We start from the raw sequence: 16,610 nt of genomic DNA, 5'->3' as shown, positions 1-16,610 counted from the left end.
GGCTTATTCTAGAACAGCACTGCCTAACAGAAATAGAATTCCAGTCACGTGTGTCATTTTAAGTGTTCTACTAGCCACATTTTTAAAATGTAAAAAGAAACGAGTGAAATTAATTTTGATAATATATTTAAGCCAATATATCACAAATATTCTTATTGTAACATGTATGTAATAAAAAATTATTGAGATATTTTACTTTCTTTATACTAAACCTTCAAAATCCAGTGTTTATTTTTATTTATTTATTTATTTTTTTGAGACAGAAATATTTCTATTTTATTAAACCCCTGACATTTTAGCATTTATTTGTTATAGCAACTAGGATTACTTTAATATAAAAATCTTCACATGGCTAACTCTTGTTGCAAAAGCCTCTGCTTAAATGTCACCTCCTTACAGAAGCCTCACTCAACACTCCAACTGTTTTAGATCTCCTGTCTCATACTCGGTATCTCTTTTTATTATTATCTCAAAACTTTTTATGACCTGGTGTGTGAGAGTGCATGTGTGTGCTGGATGGTGCTCTTCACCACCACTAGCACAAGAGCTCACCGTTGGTCGGAACTTTGCTCAGTTTGCACTATCTCAGTTTGCACTAGCCACATTTTAGGTGCTCATTCAGTAGCCACGTGCAGCTAGTGGCTGCCATATTGGACAGCGCAGTTCTAAATCTGGTTATGTTGCAAGATGAGTATTCTCAAAGCCTGGTATTTTAGAAAATATGAATAATAACAAGCGCTAAGGAGGAAGGCTTAGTGAGGTGAAGCGCCTGGCCTGAGGCCTTAACACTGATAAGCGGCAGTGGTTAAGAGCAGAGTCTATCATCAGATGAGAATTATCTTCTCCATGGGATTGATGCGAAATGACAAGAGACCCTCATGGGAAGGGACTGGCACAGTGTCGGGCTCACATCCACCATGAGAGATATGAGGGGCTATTGGAGAGGAGGTAGAGGTCATTCGGGGTAACTAGGGTAACTAGCTGGAGGCACCGTGCACCAGGGTAACTAGCTGGAGACACCGTGTACCAGCTCTGAGATATCTCCCCAAGATCTCCCCCCTGAAAAACTTGTATCACTCACTGGACTGGTGGGTGAAAACACTCCAAGGCTCCACATAGATCCGTCATCCTCCGGGGGCTCCTGCTGGCCATTCCCCTGGCGCACTGCTCTGGCCACCTCTCTCACACTTCTGGAAGACTGCTGGTCCGAAGCACTTCCTGAAGGGACAGCTTGGGCAGGGCCCAACTGCTGCAAACCGAGGGTGTCAGGTGCCTGCACAGGCGGCTCTTGCTTGTGGTACCCATCTTGGATCTCAGGGGATGCCTGGGCCAGAAGGGGCTCTGCGGGTACATCAAACGGGATGCTCGTTTCCCGGCTGGGGAGGGACAGCGAGGCTCGTCCTGTGGGAATCTCCACTTCTCCGCTTAGTCTGTTGGTTGGCACAGAGTTTACCCGGGCTTTGGTGAATTCCGACAACACCCTAGAAGTTTTTAAACAAAGAAACCTGTGTGACAGGTTGTCTGTGAGAATGCTCAAGGCTACTGGGGCAGTGGTTATGAATGGAAAACTGCTGTTATGTGATTTTAAAACCAAAATAAACAACACTCTCCTCATCATTCATTGCTCCCTTGTTTCCACACAGCCCTCCTCTGACACTCCTCATGAAGCTTCTCCCCAGCTGGGACTTAGGCAGAGTGGATGGCCAAGTGACCCAAGGTCCCAGGATCTCCAGTGACAAAGCTCACAAAGCTGTGGAAAGGACTGATGTGAATGGAAACTACCCATTGCTTTTGCTTTCTGAACAGGCTACTGCGGGCCTGGAGAGCTTGCTCGGCCAAGCAAATGGCTGTGTAGGCAATCATTTCCTCATGCTATTGTGGCAGAGCCCCAGGGAATAGTGTGTGAGAGCCGGGCTCCCCAACAGCACAAACAGCTGAGCCCCAAGAACCCACTCCCCAGGAAGTGGACTTAGGTGAAGTGAGAACCCACTCTGTTCCTGGAACATTCAGTGGACAGCAGGGTGGGGGTGAGTGCAAGGGCTAGTGTACCTCAGACCCAGACTGCATGTAGAGTCAGAGAAGCCTGCTGTTCTAGGAACTGCTACTGGAGATTGGTGTACACAAGGTACACGAGTGTGTACACAAGTATATGTGGGGTGTGCACCTGCTAACTCCTCCAATGGGACTGGCTCTTCCTGCCCCTCAGTGGTGCTTCGGGGCTATAGGGAGCCTTCTGTACACATACACACACATACTCACACGCACATGAAAACATACTTCTGGGCCTTCTAAAAGGCCCACCGGCTAGTGGCTGCTCCCCCTTCTCCCGAGGCTTCTGGGAATACAAGATCTATTTCTGAAGTAAACCCATTTGCTGTTTCCTCCTCTGCTTATGAACCCAGTCGAGTATGTCATAGGCAAATGAAGATTTAAAGCTATCTGGTACCCAAGAGATTGCACATATCTGCCCTAATGGCTTAGACTAGGTCAGAAGATATGTCAAACTCCCTTTAATGTCACCTTATGGAAATTTTTTACCTTAATGTCTTCTGACTGAGCTCTGCTCTTATCTACAACATCACAACCCTAAACCACATTTCAAGACATGGTAGCTAGTCAAGTATTGGTGACCAACCCGTGCATTTAGGGGCAACTGATTTTTCAACCCAAGACATTTCAGTGGAGGAAGAATAGTCTTTTCAACAAATGGTGCTGGGATAAGTGAATAGTCTCATGCAAAAGAATGAAGTTGGATTCCTATCTCACAGCATGTAAAAAATGAACTCAAATGGTTTAAAGACCTAAGGTTAAGAGCTAAAGAGAGAAAACTCTTAGAAGGAAACAGGTATAGATTTGGATCAGGTGATGGTTTCTTATATGACATCTAATAGATAAGCAACCAATAAAATATAGTTAAGTTGGACTTCATCAAAACTAAAAACTTTTGTGCTTCAAAAGGATACTATCAAGAAAGTAAAAAGACAACCCAGAGAATAGGGAAAAAATTGTATATCTGATATATAAGTATTATCATATATCTGATAAAGGTCTAATATCCAGAATATACAGAGCTCTTAATAATTCAACAGCACTAGAACAAATAATCCAATTGAAAAATGGGCAAAGGATTTACAGAGACATTTCTCTAAAGGTATACAAATGGACAGTAAGTACATGAAAAGATGCTCAATATCATTAAATAGTAGTAAAATAAAAATCAAAACCATAATAAGATACTACTTTGTGCCACTTGGATGCCAATGATTAAAAAAAAGAGAATACTAAGTGTTGGCAAAGATGTAGAGAAAGTGAAACTCTTACACACTGCTGGTGGAAATGTGAGATGATGTAGCTTTTGTGAAGAAGTTTGGTAGTTCCTCAAAAAGTTAAACAAAGAGTTACCATATGACTCAACAATTCAACACATGGGCATATAGCCCTGAGAATGAGAAGACAATGTCCACAGAAAACTTGTACATGAATGTTCATAGCAATATTATTCATAATAGCCAAAAAGTGGGAATAAAATAAATGCCCACTAACTGCCGAACAGACAAACAAACTGTGGTATATCCACACAATAGACTATTCAATCATGACTATAACACAGATGGACTCTGAAAACATACTAAGTGAAGGCAGGCAGTCACAAAAAGCCACATATTGTATGATTCCATTTATATTCAATGTGCAGAATAAGTAAATCAACAGCTAATGGGTACGGGGTTCCTCACAGGATGAGGAAACTTAAACCACTGAATTGGACACTTTAAAATGGCAACTTTATGCTATGCGAATCATATCTCAAACAAGTGGGTGACCTATCAGATGACAGTGTAAATGTTTTGGTAGAATAGTTATGGGGGAAGACAGGTCGGTACTGGTTCTTACTCTCAGCATCACTCTAAAAATAGACCAATGAGAATCCAAGAGCACAGCTTGCAGCAAACAGGCACGGGACACAAAGGGGTAATTTCCACAGGCAGCGAAGGAAGGGACATTTGCTAACCAATTGCATGTGTCCAAACCATTGTGACAGAATGAGTCCAGTTTCTGAAATGAACTAGGGAGGCAGATTTTTGACAGATGTCCCCTGTGAGGTCCCAGGTCCTCATGAAGTCCTGAGAGGTTGGGTGGCAACTGGTTAAAAGCAGAGCCCCAGCATCCTGGCTTTGGCTGGCACACTGCTGTGGCCCCACATAGGTTCCTTAGTTCGTGGACTTTATTCCTTTACCCATAAAACAGGCATATTAACAGCATCCACCTTTTGTGACTGTGGTAAAGGCTATGTGAGATAACAGGCAAAATGCTTAGGAGAGTGTCTAGCACAAAGTAAGTACTCAATAAACAGTAACCTCAATTTGTTTCTGTGGCTGTTCTTATCATCACTGGTAAAACTGCTTAGCTTCCATGTTCATGAATATTAAAATGTAAGGAAAGGAGAATTATGGAAATATTCACTTGCATTATGAAAATGCTTATCAATGAATCCTAATCTGTAAGACAAATTTTATTTATTTTTATTTGTATTTTTATTTTAAAGATTTTATTTATTTATTCGTGAGAGACACAGAGAGAGAAAGGCAGAGACACAGGCAGAGGGAAAAGAAGGCTCCATGCAGGGAGTCTGACGTGGGACTCGATCCCAGGACCACAGGATCATGATCCTGCCCTGGGCCACAGGCAGATGCTCAACCGCTGAGCCACCCAGCGTCCCTGTAAGACAAATTTTAATGACAGAGTAGACTGGGTGTTGGAATAAGAAATGCCAAGCTTGTGTGATAATTTAGAGCTTCTGACAAATCAACACCAAGGTCAAGGTCAAGCTCACAGAGCCTCACCAGAATCAGTGCCAGTTGTCAGGACCCAAAGCGAATAAGAAAGATATACATCAAGTGGAGAAAAGTGCTAGAGATGAGGGTCTTTTTTGTTTTGTTTTTTGTGTTTTTTTTAGAGATGAAATTTTGAAGAACAGGCAAAAGAAAGAAAAATTTCAAGACCTTTGAAGAAAATGCAACATTGGACTGAAACCACTCCAGTCCTTCCACTTTTGTTCTGTCTAGCTCAGGGCAGTGTTTTTCAAAAACTGTCTATTCAAAAATTCGAGAGTGCCTGGGAGGCTCAGTAGGTTAAACATTTGCCTTTAGGTCAGGTCATGATCTCAGGATCCGGGGACTGAGCCCCACATCAGGCTCCCTGCTCATTGGGCAGTCTGCTTCTCTCTCTCCCTCTGCCCCTCCCCCCTTTATGAGGTGGTCTAGCACCACTGCCATGCTCTTTTCCTGAGCATGTGGACTAGCGTGTTGCAGTTCATGGCACTGTCTGGTGGTCAGGGGCACTAATAAAAGCACAGAGGAGGGCTGCATATGCAAAAAATCATTTCCCCCAAGAGCAGGCCTTATAACAATGACATTTGACAAATACCACTACCCACAGTTTTGCAGCTGTGTATATAGAGATGAACAGTGGGAGAACTGATGTCACAGGATGCCAGTAGTAAAATGACAATGATACCACCTACTGGAGCACTCATCCTATGTCTGACACTGCTCTAAGCACTTGACATACCTTAACTCATTAATTCTTCTTAGCATTCTTATCCCCATTTTGCAAATGAGAACATCAAGGTCAGAAAGGTTGAATGAATGCCTTGCTCAAGTCAGGGAGCTGGTTGATGGAAGACTCCAGTAGTGTGGCTCTGACTCCACACTCCTAACCTTTGGACTGGAGTCGTGCTACTCAGTGGTCGCTGTAATTCAGACCCAACCAACACAAAAGAAGCCATTCAGGGCATCAATCCTCTATTCACAAAGCAAACTGCAATTTGATTTCCAGAAAACATTAAATTAATACATCTCATTTAGAATGTTACGTGTTTTATACTTTATGTTTAATTTGTAGAGTCGTGATTTTAAGGTTATAAGAGTTATAAGCACATGGTATACATGCCTAATTTTAAGTCACAAATATAATAAAATTAAGTGAACTCTTAAATGTTGATGACAATCTTTACCCTTAAGACATACCCTCTAAGAAGAGCTGGTGTCTGGGGATACGCAAAGACCAACTTCAAGCCCAGCTCTCAGAGGGATGGTGCTGGATGAGTATTTGTTCATTTGCATGTGTTCAGTGATTGCTGCTTCCTCACACCACTGCCCAGCACTGGTCTGTACATCCTGACCCTCTTCCCTCGAGTTTTCCCATCACGCCCAGGACAACACTTCCCACCCAGGGTGGACAGTCACTGATTCAATGAGCTGCAGCTGGAATTTTCCAATCACAAGACTCATGAAAGATAAAAGCCAGACACATGACAAAGACACATGGCTGGCCTATGGGAGGAGGGAGGGAGAACGAAGGGCTCCAACAGGTGAATGAACGCCACCAGCCCAGTGGATAGGTAGAGATTGCTCCTTTCCAGTATGTTCTATCTAAATTCTCCCATTTAGGGGTGCCTGGGTGGCTCAGTGGTTGAGCGTCTGCCTTCAGCTTAGGGCATGATCCCAGGGTCTTGAGATTGAGTCCCACATCAGGCTCCCTGCAGGGTGCCTGCTTCTCCCTATGTCTCTGCCTCTCTCTGTGTCTCCCATAAATAAATACATAAACTATTTTAAAAATAAATAAAATAAAAAAACAAATTCTCCCGTTTGATGTTCAAAAGTTCTATCTCATGTGCTCAGTGCTCGGAAGCCACTTCAGGGGTCTACCAGACACTGTTATGTGTGCAGCACACTCCCAGGCATCTGACTGGATTCTCAGACAGTATGAGGGAGTCTCCATTTTAAAGATGAAGAAACAACTTTGTAGAGTTAGCAGTTTTCCAGCTGTTATTGAACTTGTAGGTGATGGAATAAGGTTTGAAATTAGATGCACTGCAAGCCAGTCCATACCAGCACCCAATTTGGTGTTATTTCTACACCAGCTGGGAACCCTATGAAGACCTGAAGCAGGAGGGTGGGGGCACCCAGGAGTAGGTAAGAAGGTCCGAAACACAGGTGGGGGAGCATGGGTCTGGCTGAAGGAAGTACTCAATAAAATACAACATTATCTACCTATTAGATGAACAAATATCCAAAATTTTTTTTTAATATCCAAAAATTTGACAAAACCTTTTGCTGACGAAGCTGAGACAACACAGGTACATTCCTAATGGAGAGTAAATAGGCAGTATCTGTGAAAATCACAGATTAATGTATCCTTTGGCTCAGCAATTCTGTTTCTGGGAATTTACTGAACAGAGATCCTTGCATAGAATCAAAAGATCACATGAACAGAAAGATCACATGAACAGGCTATTTATAGAAATGGTGAACTCCAATGTCCATTAAATACAGGGCTGGTTAGATAAACTAACCAGTGATAGAAAAATATGCAATAAAAAAAATAAAGAAGCTCTGATATGACACTCCAAAAAAAATACTCTGATATTATCTCTTCCAAAACAAGGTGTCAAACAGTGTATTTAAGATAGCTTTTGGAGAAAGGGGTCAGGGATAAGAAATAAAAAACATTAAAAAAATCTGTATATTCATATTTGTTAGATGCATTTAGAAACATCAGAAGAAAATGTAAGGAATTAATAATTATGGTGACAGAGGTGTGAAAGGCTTTTCACTGTATACATTTTTAGACTTTTTCCAACCATAAAAATAGATTATCTATTTTAAAATTACTGTTTAAAAAGCCTGGATAAAGAAGGCTCTGCTTGTGGTAAGCATGGCATAACATAGAGAGATGGTGAATCACTTTGTATACCTGAGACTAATACAACACTGTATATCAACTATACTTAAATAAAAAAAAATTTTTTAAAGAGAAGGCTCTGCCCAGGCTCCCCCTCTAGTCAAGTTCATTGCTCCATACACTCTTCCTCCACACATCTGCTTGGCTCCTTTTGTCTACTATCTCCTCATCATTCAGGGTGTGTGTCCTCCCAAGGCCTTCTGGGAGGTCACAGAGGAGTACCCTTATCCATCATGCTCCATTGCATTTTTGGAATAGTATATATAACTCTGAACTGTTAGTTCAGTCACTGTGCTTCAGAGAAATGAGGTAACTTGCTCAAGTTCACCCAGGGGCAGCGCTGGATGGAGCCTGATCCAGGTCTGAGCCCCACCTAAATCCATTCTCCCCACTGCCCTATATGGCCTGCAGTTACAGGTCCCAGAGACTCTGGTCCCTGAGGGAGAGAGACGATGTCCTCTGTCTCTCTTTATGCCCTTATAGAGGTCAGTGCTCAGTAACAGACAATCACATGCTCGAGGAAGGGAGAGAAAGAGGAAGAGAAGGAGGAAGGAAGGAAGAAAGTGGGGGAAGGAGTGGGGAGGGACACTCACTCTTGCAGAGAGGGGTCTGAATCATCGGCATTTGTTGTCCCCAGGTCTGAGTCGTAGGACATGGGCTCCTCGGAACGGTATGGGTCTGAGCTCTTGGAGCCATTCTCTTGGAGCAGACAGCTATCAGAATTTAGGCTGCAAGACAGCTGGGACGAACTGGCTGTGTCCAGGCTGAGGGAGGAGGCAGTGAGCTTCCTATTCCGTCGGGTCTTATGGCCCGAGTGCTGGACTTCGATGTCCTCTGAGCCTGAGGAATGGGAAATTGAATCCAGAGACTCTTTCCGCTGTAGTTCTGTCCCGGAGGCAGTGAGGGGGTCAAGCTCAGAGAGTGGGCACAGCCCAGAGAGAGCCAGTGGGGTAAGCGTCCACTCGTTCAAGATGGCAGACTTGTAGGAGAGCTCGAATGATAAGGATGTCAGTCCCTGCAGGAAGCTGAGGAGGAACTCCCCCTCCTCGGCATCTCGAAGCAGGGCTGTGGGTTGATAGTACTCGCACAGGCGGGCTGGCTCCTGGAGGAGCAGCTTCAGGTAGCACTCCATCAGGCCATCGTTGAGGGCCAGTCTCAGCCAGGCCCGGCAGCGGCCCACGTCCGTGCTCACGAAGATCAGGTGCTCCAATTCTGAGATGATGTGTCTGGGGATGGGGAGGGCAGACTTGTTTTAAGAAATGATTTCCAATCACTGAGGTCTTGTTTTATCCACTGGATAAGAAGAGCCGATAATAATGACTGTAAATATATAGAGGCTGGAAAAAAATCTTGGATAATAGTGCTCTACAAGGAATTTAGAAATAATAAGCCATAACCCCCAGCTTTTTGAGGTCGCTGTCAGGAAGGATAATTGCCATTTTCATTACAACTACCTGGGGGCCCCTGACGTCATGCGCTCTTCCAGCAGATGTCTGATGAGCCCTTAAGTACAAGATCTTTGGAGCTGTGAAGATACAGGGTAAAGACATGGTCCTGCCCTCAATCCAGGTAACTACTTCTCACGGGCACACTGAGGTGAACCATGTTGTCAGGAGGGCTGGGGTGGGAGCCAGCAATTATTTCCAGGTCTTGGTAAGAGAAAGGCCATAGAAAAGGTAGGATCTGAGCTGGCCAAGGGGATTTCGTGAGGTGAAAATGGCAGTGTAACCTTCTAGGCCCAAAGGACTGACAGGAAAAAGGTACCAAGGGCAGGGGAGTGACAGCTCTGTAACAGGAGCGGCGAGCACTCCGATTACAACATGGGGAGGTAGGAAGGGTGGTTGGGTTGCAAAATCAGGTAACGCAGGGTCTTGAGTACCCAACTGGTGGGGCAAAGCGGAGGCAGTGGTCCCCATGCCCGGCTGTGCATCAGAATCACCTGGAAACTTGGTCAGGATACAGATTCTGTGGCCCCCAACCTAACCAATCAGACTCCAGGCTAGCATTTGAGAGCCTGAGAGTTTCTGTACAGGAAAGTGATTCAACCACAGTGGTGCGCCACTCTGGATCAGATCAGATCCTACAAGTACCAAACTGAGTTCCTGAATCCTCGGTCTGACGTAAACGCCCCTCAGCGTCCTGCGCATGTCTTGCCCGTGAGAGTGCAGACCAGGTTCCACAGTGCTCAGTGAATGAGCTTGGGTTAGCTGAAGCTCAGTCAATGCTGCCCCACTGACTGAGCTAAGGAAAGACAGAATGAGATAAAGAGGACAATTAGGAAGCCACTGTTACCCAGGAGTGGGGTAAGAGCCTGAGAGTGGGGAGTGGCAGTCAGCAGGAAAAGAGAGATAAGACTGACAAGGCACCTTCAGGCAGAAGGTAGCATTAAGTAGCCCGGGGAGGAACAGTGCCAGCTACTTGCTCCACAGCCCAGGCACTTAGCAGCAGGGCCACAGAGGCAAGTGTCCTAGGGTCAATATTCAGATACTCTGGATTCCACTTTTTATAAAAAATGCCATACCTTGTCCTGAGTATAATATAGCTGTTGAAACATTCTAAGGCAGGGTCAGCAAACTTCTTTTGTAAAAGGGCCACATGGTAAAGGTTCTAGGCTTAGTGGACCACACATTCTCTGTTGCAACGACTGAAGTTTGCTACAGTGTGGTATAGAGGTGGCTCTTGCTAAAGGTGACCAGCCATGGGCTTGAAGCACCCCGAGCCGTTGCTGAGGGCTAAGGGGCTTCTGAGGCTTAGTCTAACAAAACCCCTACCTCGCCCATCTCCGTTCTAGAACACAGAGTGTCTCTGTTGCTTTCTCATGCAGCTGGACAAAGGAAGCCCCAAGTCCCACACTCTGAAGTTCCTCCCCCACCCACAGGTCCCCAGCTGATCTCACTTGTGGGTGACAGCTTTCAGGAGGGGCCAGAAGACAGGCTGAGGAAGAGGCTTCTGGTGGGCGCTTTTCTTCCTTTTCCCTCCAGTCTCAGCTCGGATGTGCTTGGCGAGCAGGCCGTGGATAAATACGGCCTCCAGGGCACTGCACATGGTGTTGGCATCTCCATCCTCGCTAGTGACCACTGTGTCCGAGGACACGTACTGCTTCTGCAATGCCTTCACGGATCCCACTAGCTTCTTCTTGATGACCTAATCAGTGTCAGACATAACACAGGCTTTAGAAGATCCTGCCATGTAACTGCTTATTGCCAAATACACACCCACAAATGTGTATGCATCTATGCAGTACATAGACATGGAGCAAAACTTGCATGGCTAATTATAGAAAACAAAGACAAGGCATGGAGAAAAAAAGGAAAAATCACATACTTATATCATCCAGAGATAGTTTTTTTTTTGCAAAAATATTTTATATTTTATATTATTAAACTGAACTTCAAACAAAAACAACAACAAAAAAAGGAACTGAACTTGAGTGAATTGATAGCCATACATCCTGTGTTTAAGTACTGGTTCCATCACCTTTACAGCTATTGGAGCTCAGGCAATCCACCTACGGCAGTGGTGAGGCTTTTTATGACTGACTCCATCAAGAGGCACCAAGTGCTGTTTTCAAACATGAAAATAAGAGCATAGGGACGACACCTGGGTGGCTCAGTGGTTGAGCACCTGTCTTCAGCCCAGGGCATGATCCTGGAGTCCTGCGATTGAGTCCCACATTGGGCTCCCTGCATGGAGCCTGCTTCTCTTTCTGCCTATGTCTCTGGCGCTCTCTCTCTCTCTCTCTCTCTCTCTCGCATGAATAAATAAATAAAATCAAGAAAAGAAAGAAAGAAAGAAAGAAAGAAAGAAAGAAAGAAAGAAAGAAAGAAAGAAAGAAAGAAAGAAAGAAAGAAAGACGGGATCCCTGGGTGGCGCAGCGGTTTGGCGCCTGCCTTTGGCCCAGGGCGCGATCCTGGAGACCCGGGATCGAATCCCACATCGGGCTCCCGGTGCATGGAGCCTGCTTCTCCTTCTGCCTATGTCTCTGCCCCTCTCTCTCTCTCTGTGTGACTATCATAAATAAATAAAAATTAAAAAAAAAAAAAAAGAAACTTTTAAAAAAGAAAGAAAGAAAGAAAGAAAGAAAGAAAGAAAAAAAAAGAAAAAAGAAAAGAAAAGAAAGAAAAGAAAAGAAAAGAAAGAAAAGAAAAGAAAAGAAAAGAAAAGAAAAGAAAAGAAAAGAAAAGAAAAGAAAAGAAGAGCATGGTCTACACTGAGAAAGATCCAACACCTGGCATAGGCCCAGGTTAGTGTCAGCTTTGTCTGTCACCAGCTGGGTCACCTCAGACATTTCACTTAACCTCGCTGAGCTTAATGTCCTCATCTGTTAAATGGAAAAAATACCTCCTGAACTTCAGCACTGCAGGGGATTACCCTGAGGGCAGGACTTGGCTTTTAATCATCTTTGTGTTCTCGACACTTGGCACAGTTCCTGGCACATATATAAGTACTCAGTGAATATTTGTTGAGTAAGTAAATTTTAAAATACATATACATAAAATCCTTTGGAAATTTAAAGGCAGTTCAGTCATAATCTGAGCATGTCAAAATGTCCCGAGTGTTTTGAAAAGGACTAGAAGGGAATGCAGAAAAACTGGTTGGAATTATTAACTGATAGAGTTATGGATATTTTACTGTTTTGTTTTTATTTTAGCCCAAACAGTTCATGTTTTCTGAAAAGTCCAATGTTCTTTTTTTACAACAGCTTGAATGAGGCATAATTTACATAGCATAAAATTCACTCATTTAGAGTACACAGTTCAATGGTTTTGCTATATTCACAGAACTGTGAAACTATAGCCACTACCTAGTTTTAGAACATTTTCATTGCCTCAGAAAGAAACACTGTGCCCATCAGCAGTCACTCCCTGTACCTCTCTCCCCCCATCACAAGCAACCACTCATTTACTTTCTATCTTTGTGGATTTACCAATTCTGGACAGTTTCCCTAAGTGAAGTCATACTGGGTGTAGCCTCCTGGATCTGGCTTCTTTCACTTGGCATGTTTCCAAGGCCTGTCTATGCTGTGGCACATAATAGGACTTCATTCTTCTTTACTGCCAAATAATATTCCATTGTGTGGACACCCCACATTTTATTTACCCATTCATTGATTAATAGACATTTGGGTTGTTTCCACTTTTTGGCTATAATGCTGCTATGAACATTCAAACAAAAGTTTTTGTGTGGACAGAAGTTTTCAGTTCTCCTGGGTACATACCTAGGGGTGGAACTGCTGGGTTGTATGTTGACTCCAGGTTTAACTTTTTGAGCAACTGCTAAACCTTCCCATAATGGCTGTACCATTTGACATTCCTGCCAGCAGTGTGCCAGGGTTCTAATTTTTTCTACAACATCACCACTTACTATTATGTCATTTTGATTTGAGGCATCCCAGAGAGTGTGGAGATGTCTCTTGTGATTTTGAATGCATTTGTCTAATGTCTAGTGATGTCAGGCATCTTTTCATGTACTTATGGGTCATACCTAACTCTGCTTTGGAGAAATCTTTGCTCTTTAGGTTCTTTAGGTAGCCTATGTTGAATCACCACCATTTTTTTTGTAAATTCCCATTTTATCACCAAAAAGATGTTCTAGAAAGGGCAGGATATCCTCAGAGCCTGCTCCTGCTATAGCTTTCTCAGCCTAAGGCCTCACTTTCTGGACAATACTCATTCATTTCAAAGTGAGAAAAATCAATGAAATGGCTGTCCTGGGCATTCTTCCCCACCGTTGAGCCTCCCTCGCTGCCTACCGGGATGGCAGCCCGGGGGTCCATTCTCCAGCACTGAGAGCATTTCCACTCACACAGCAGCTCCCTCGGAGAATCACATGACACCTGCAGAGACAGATGGTGGCCAGATGAGCAAGTTCCAGCTCACCACCCCGAGCCAATTCTTCCCTCTACCCGGAGCAGGTAGCAGCAGGTCAGCCCATCTTCCTCAAACTGCAGTGCAAGGGCCTTTGAATACAAAAGTAAAATCTAAGAGTGGATTTGAAGGAAGGAAATGAGGAAGGAAAACAAATCTGAGGACTTGGTACACTCCAAGCAATCACGGAAAGGGCTGTGGACTCCACACCAAATGGCTGCACCAAAGGTAGGCATGAAAGGCTGATTCAGACACAGAGCTAAGGATGCAAGGGGGATACTGCAGCAGAAGGTGCTGAGAGCCCACAAGGACCAGGAAGCAGGGGCTCACAATTTATACTCGGGGCCTGGGCCCTGCAACTGCCCCCTCTGACTCCTGTCCCAGTCTAGTGTCTGCCAGCTCAGACAGCGACAGGGACAACTGAAACAGCTTCTGAAGGTGGGCGGGGAGGGGGGGGCTCTCTTGCTACACATCTGCCTCTCCTTTAGGCACAAGGGTCTAGGCTTGAGCAGCACAGCGACATGTCTAAAGGGAAAAATATGGGTCTGACTCTCAATTTGCCAGTGACCAGCACTAGGCATGCTGGGCCACCGATAACATCAGACCTCTCAAATGCAGATATAAATGCGGAAGATGCCTAGCACAGGGCCTGAGGATACCAAGGAGAAATGCCATCTACAACCCTAGTGTACGTGGCCATCCCAACCTGCAGGCAAAAGAATGCCAGTGCCTGAAAGAGTAGGTGCAAATAATTGGAAGTAGATCCCTCAGGGTAAATTCCTCAGGGCTCCAGCTTCCTGGGGTGGGGGTGGGGGTCTTTGAGGTGGGGGAGACTTTAACCTGAGCCTGAGGAGGCTGCTGGCTGGCCTGGCTCCTCCCCAGCCACTTGGATTGACCAGGATGGGGCAGGCACCTTCCCTTCTACATAGATCATTAATGACCCCACAGCTGAGCATGAGGGGGCACAGAAAGATAAGTCATCGCTATCTCAAAAACTCATGGCCCAAATAAGTTAATAAAACCAAGGCATGGTTAATGGATTTTGTACTCTTTACGTATATTGCTTCTTGCATTCCTCCTAATCACCCTAGGAGAGCTGTTTTATTATCTTGATCTAGCAGATAAGAAATAGAAGCAGACTCAGGTCAAGGAACTTCCCAAGGTGCCAGGGCTGATAAGTAGCAGGTTCCAGCACCTCCCACCAGGGCAACATCAATCCTTCTGGAAGAGATGAGTGTGAGCCGGGGTAAGGGGTGGGTGGGATGAAGCAGAGGGGTCTGGAAGGAGGGCTTTTCAGTTGGGGGCCCAGGTGAAGGGGTGCAAGGGAATACCAAGGTCAGTTTGGTGGCAAAGATTTACAGAACAGTGGAGCAGATAGAACAGCAGAGTGGCCCTAAATGATGTTAGATGCTCTGACTCAAGCCCTGGCCTTTGGAGCTGGCCAAGGACCCAGAGCCAAACTTCCTAAGGAAGGACACACAGACGGAGGAGGTGTGTGTGAAGGATGGCCCCCACAGAATTAGCTCTGGCCAGCACATGACAGACCACCAGCAACCTACCCTCCTCCCCAGCCACATCCCCTGTCTGACTGCCTCTCCCTTCACCATATTCCTGGCTCCTATTCACCTGGAGTCCTATCCTCCTCTGCAGACCAGCTCCATGCTCTGGGCACCACGGCGATGGGAAAAGAGGATGGGCTGCAGTCTGAGTCCCTCCTGAAACTGTGTCTGATCCTAGAGGCAGGGTTCCTTCAATGCTACCCCGTGCAGCCCCGCATCAAATCAGGTTCTCGGGCTCCAAGACCCTGGCATCCAATCCCTTTCAGCAATTTCAGAAGGCTAGGGCCTCCCTTCAGGCCTGTCCTTCTAGACAGAGACTCAAGTTCCAAAGATGCCATTCCCTCAGCCAGCCTTATGACTTGGACCTCAACATACTGAATAGTAGGTCCATTAAGGGCTCATTAATTAATTAACCAAAAATAATAGAGTATTCATTGGAGGGATGGAGGCTTATTAGTGAGTGCATGCTCTGGCCAAGACAGGGTCTGCTAAACAAACAGAGTCAATTGATGATGAGAGGTCAGAGCAGGACTGGATAGGAGACAACTGCAGCCTAAAACAAAGTGTCAGAAAAGTCACAAAATGACAACAGCACAGAGAAATCCAGGAGGCCAGCCACTTGACAATTCACAAAATAGGACTGAGACTTTGGGGTCAGGCAAAAGTTAAGGGTGTACCTTTCTTTGCAGGTAGCCAAAGCACCCTACCTAGACCTGTCCCACAATGCCTCAGGGAGGCAGGAAACTGGCTCAGAGGCAGGAACGTGACAATCTATGACGTGAGATCTCTGGGCTTTGGGTCTCCTGACTGCTAGATCAGCATTCCAGCAGGCTCTTGGGTGGCCTAGACCCCCAATCTACCATCCTATGAGACTAGCACCACTTCCTATCCTCAGAATAATCTTCACTAACACCAAGAACCAAACCAAAGAGGGGGTGTCTCTTCAGGAGACCAGAGCTTCAAACATACCTGGTGCCACCCTAAGTCTACCTCTGCCCCTCAGTACGGATTTGCCGTGGCATGGGATCTCATTCTCTGATATTTTTTAATTCTTAAAACAATCCTGTGAGAGGAGGATGATTATCCCACATTTCACAGAGGAGAGAACTGAGGCTCAGTACAAACAGGCCTCAGGTAAGGGACAGAATTCTCTGATTTCCTCATTCCAGGTCCTGTGCCTTTTACCAGATCAAACTGTCTCAGGTCCTTGGTTCAAAGAGTTGCAGGCAAATTTATTACTCATAGACCCTTTAGAGGCACTCAGAAGCTCCATTTTATCAAAGAAAGCCTAAAACCAACAAGAAATAATCTTGCCCATCAGATCTGTAGCGTACCAAAGGGGCAGTCCCAACACACTCAGGTGCCACATCTCTAACAGGAGGTTTTATAAATGGAAACTGGCACTGGGACCCCAACTTTCCCAGAAAGGACCACGGAACTT

The 16,610-nt window shown here is 45.1% G+C and overlaps 2 protein-coding genes across 2 annotated transcripts in view; both read right to left on the bottom strand.

The window, feature by feature from the left end:
* Nucleotides 1–13,538, bottom strand: part of PLEKHM1 (pleckstrin homology and RUN domain containing M1) — a 41,179-nt gene extending 27,641 nt beyond the window's left edge. The window contains 5 exon segments of the mRNA XM_038547030.1: nt 1,082–1,481; nt 8,337–8,969; nt 10,640–10,887; nt 13,496–13,517; nt 13,519–13,538. Coding sequence (XP_038402958.1) covers nt 1,082–1,481; nt 8,337–8,969; nt 10,640–10,887; nt 13,496–13,517; nt 13,519–13,538 — 1,323 coding nt within the window.
* The window catches only part of ARHGAP27 (Rho GTPase activating protein 27), an 80,454-nt gene that overhangs the window by 59,533 nt on the left and 4,311 nt on the right, over nt 1–16,610 (bottom strand). Inside the window, 1 exon segment of the mRNA XM_038547031.1 lies at nt 13,496–13,579. Within this exon segment, the coding sequence (XP_038402959.1) occupies nt 13,496–13,579 (84 nt within the window).

The sequence above is a fragment of the Canis lupus genome, chromosome 9 (genome assembly GCF_011100685.1).
Source record: "Canis lupus familiaris isolate Mischka breed German Shepherd chromosome 9, alternate assembly UU_Cfam_GSD_1.0, whole genome shotgun sequence".
In the NCBI taxonomy this organism is placed as follows: domain Eukaryota; kingdom Metazoa; phylum Chordata; class Mammalia; order Carnivora; family Canidae; genus Canis; species Canis lupus.
This window is presented reverse-complemented; position numbering and strand designations above follow the sequence as displayed.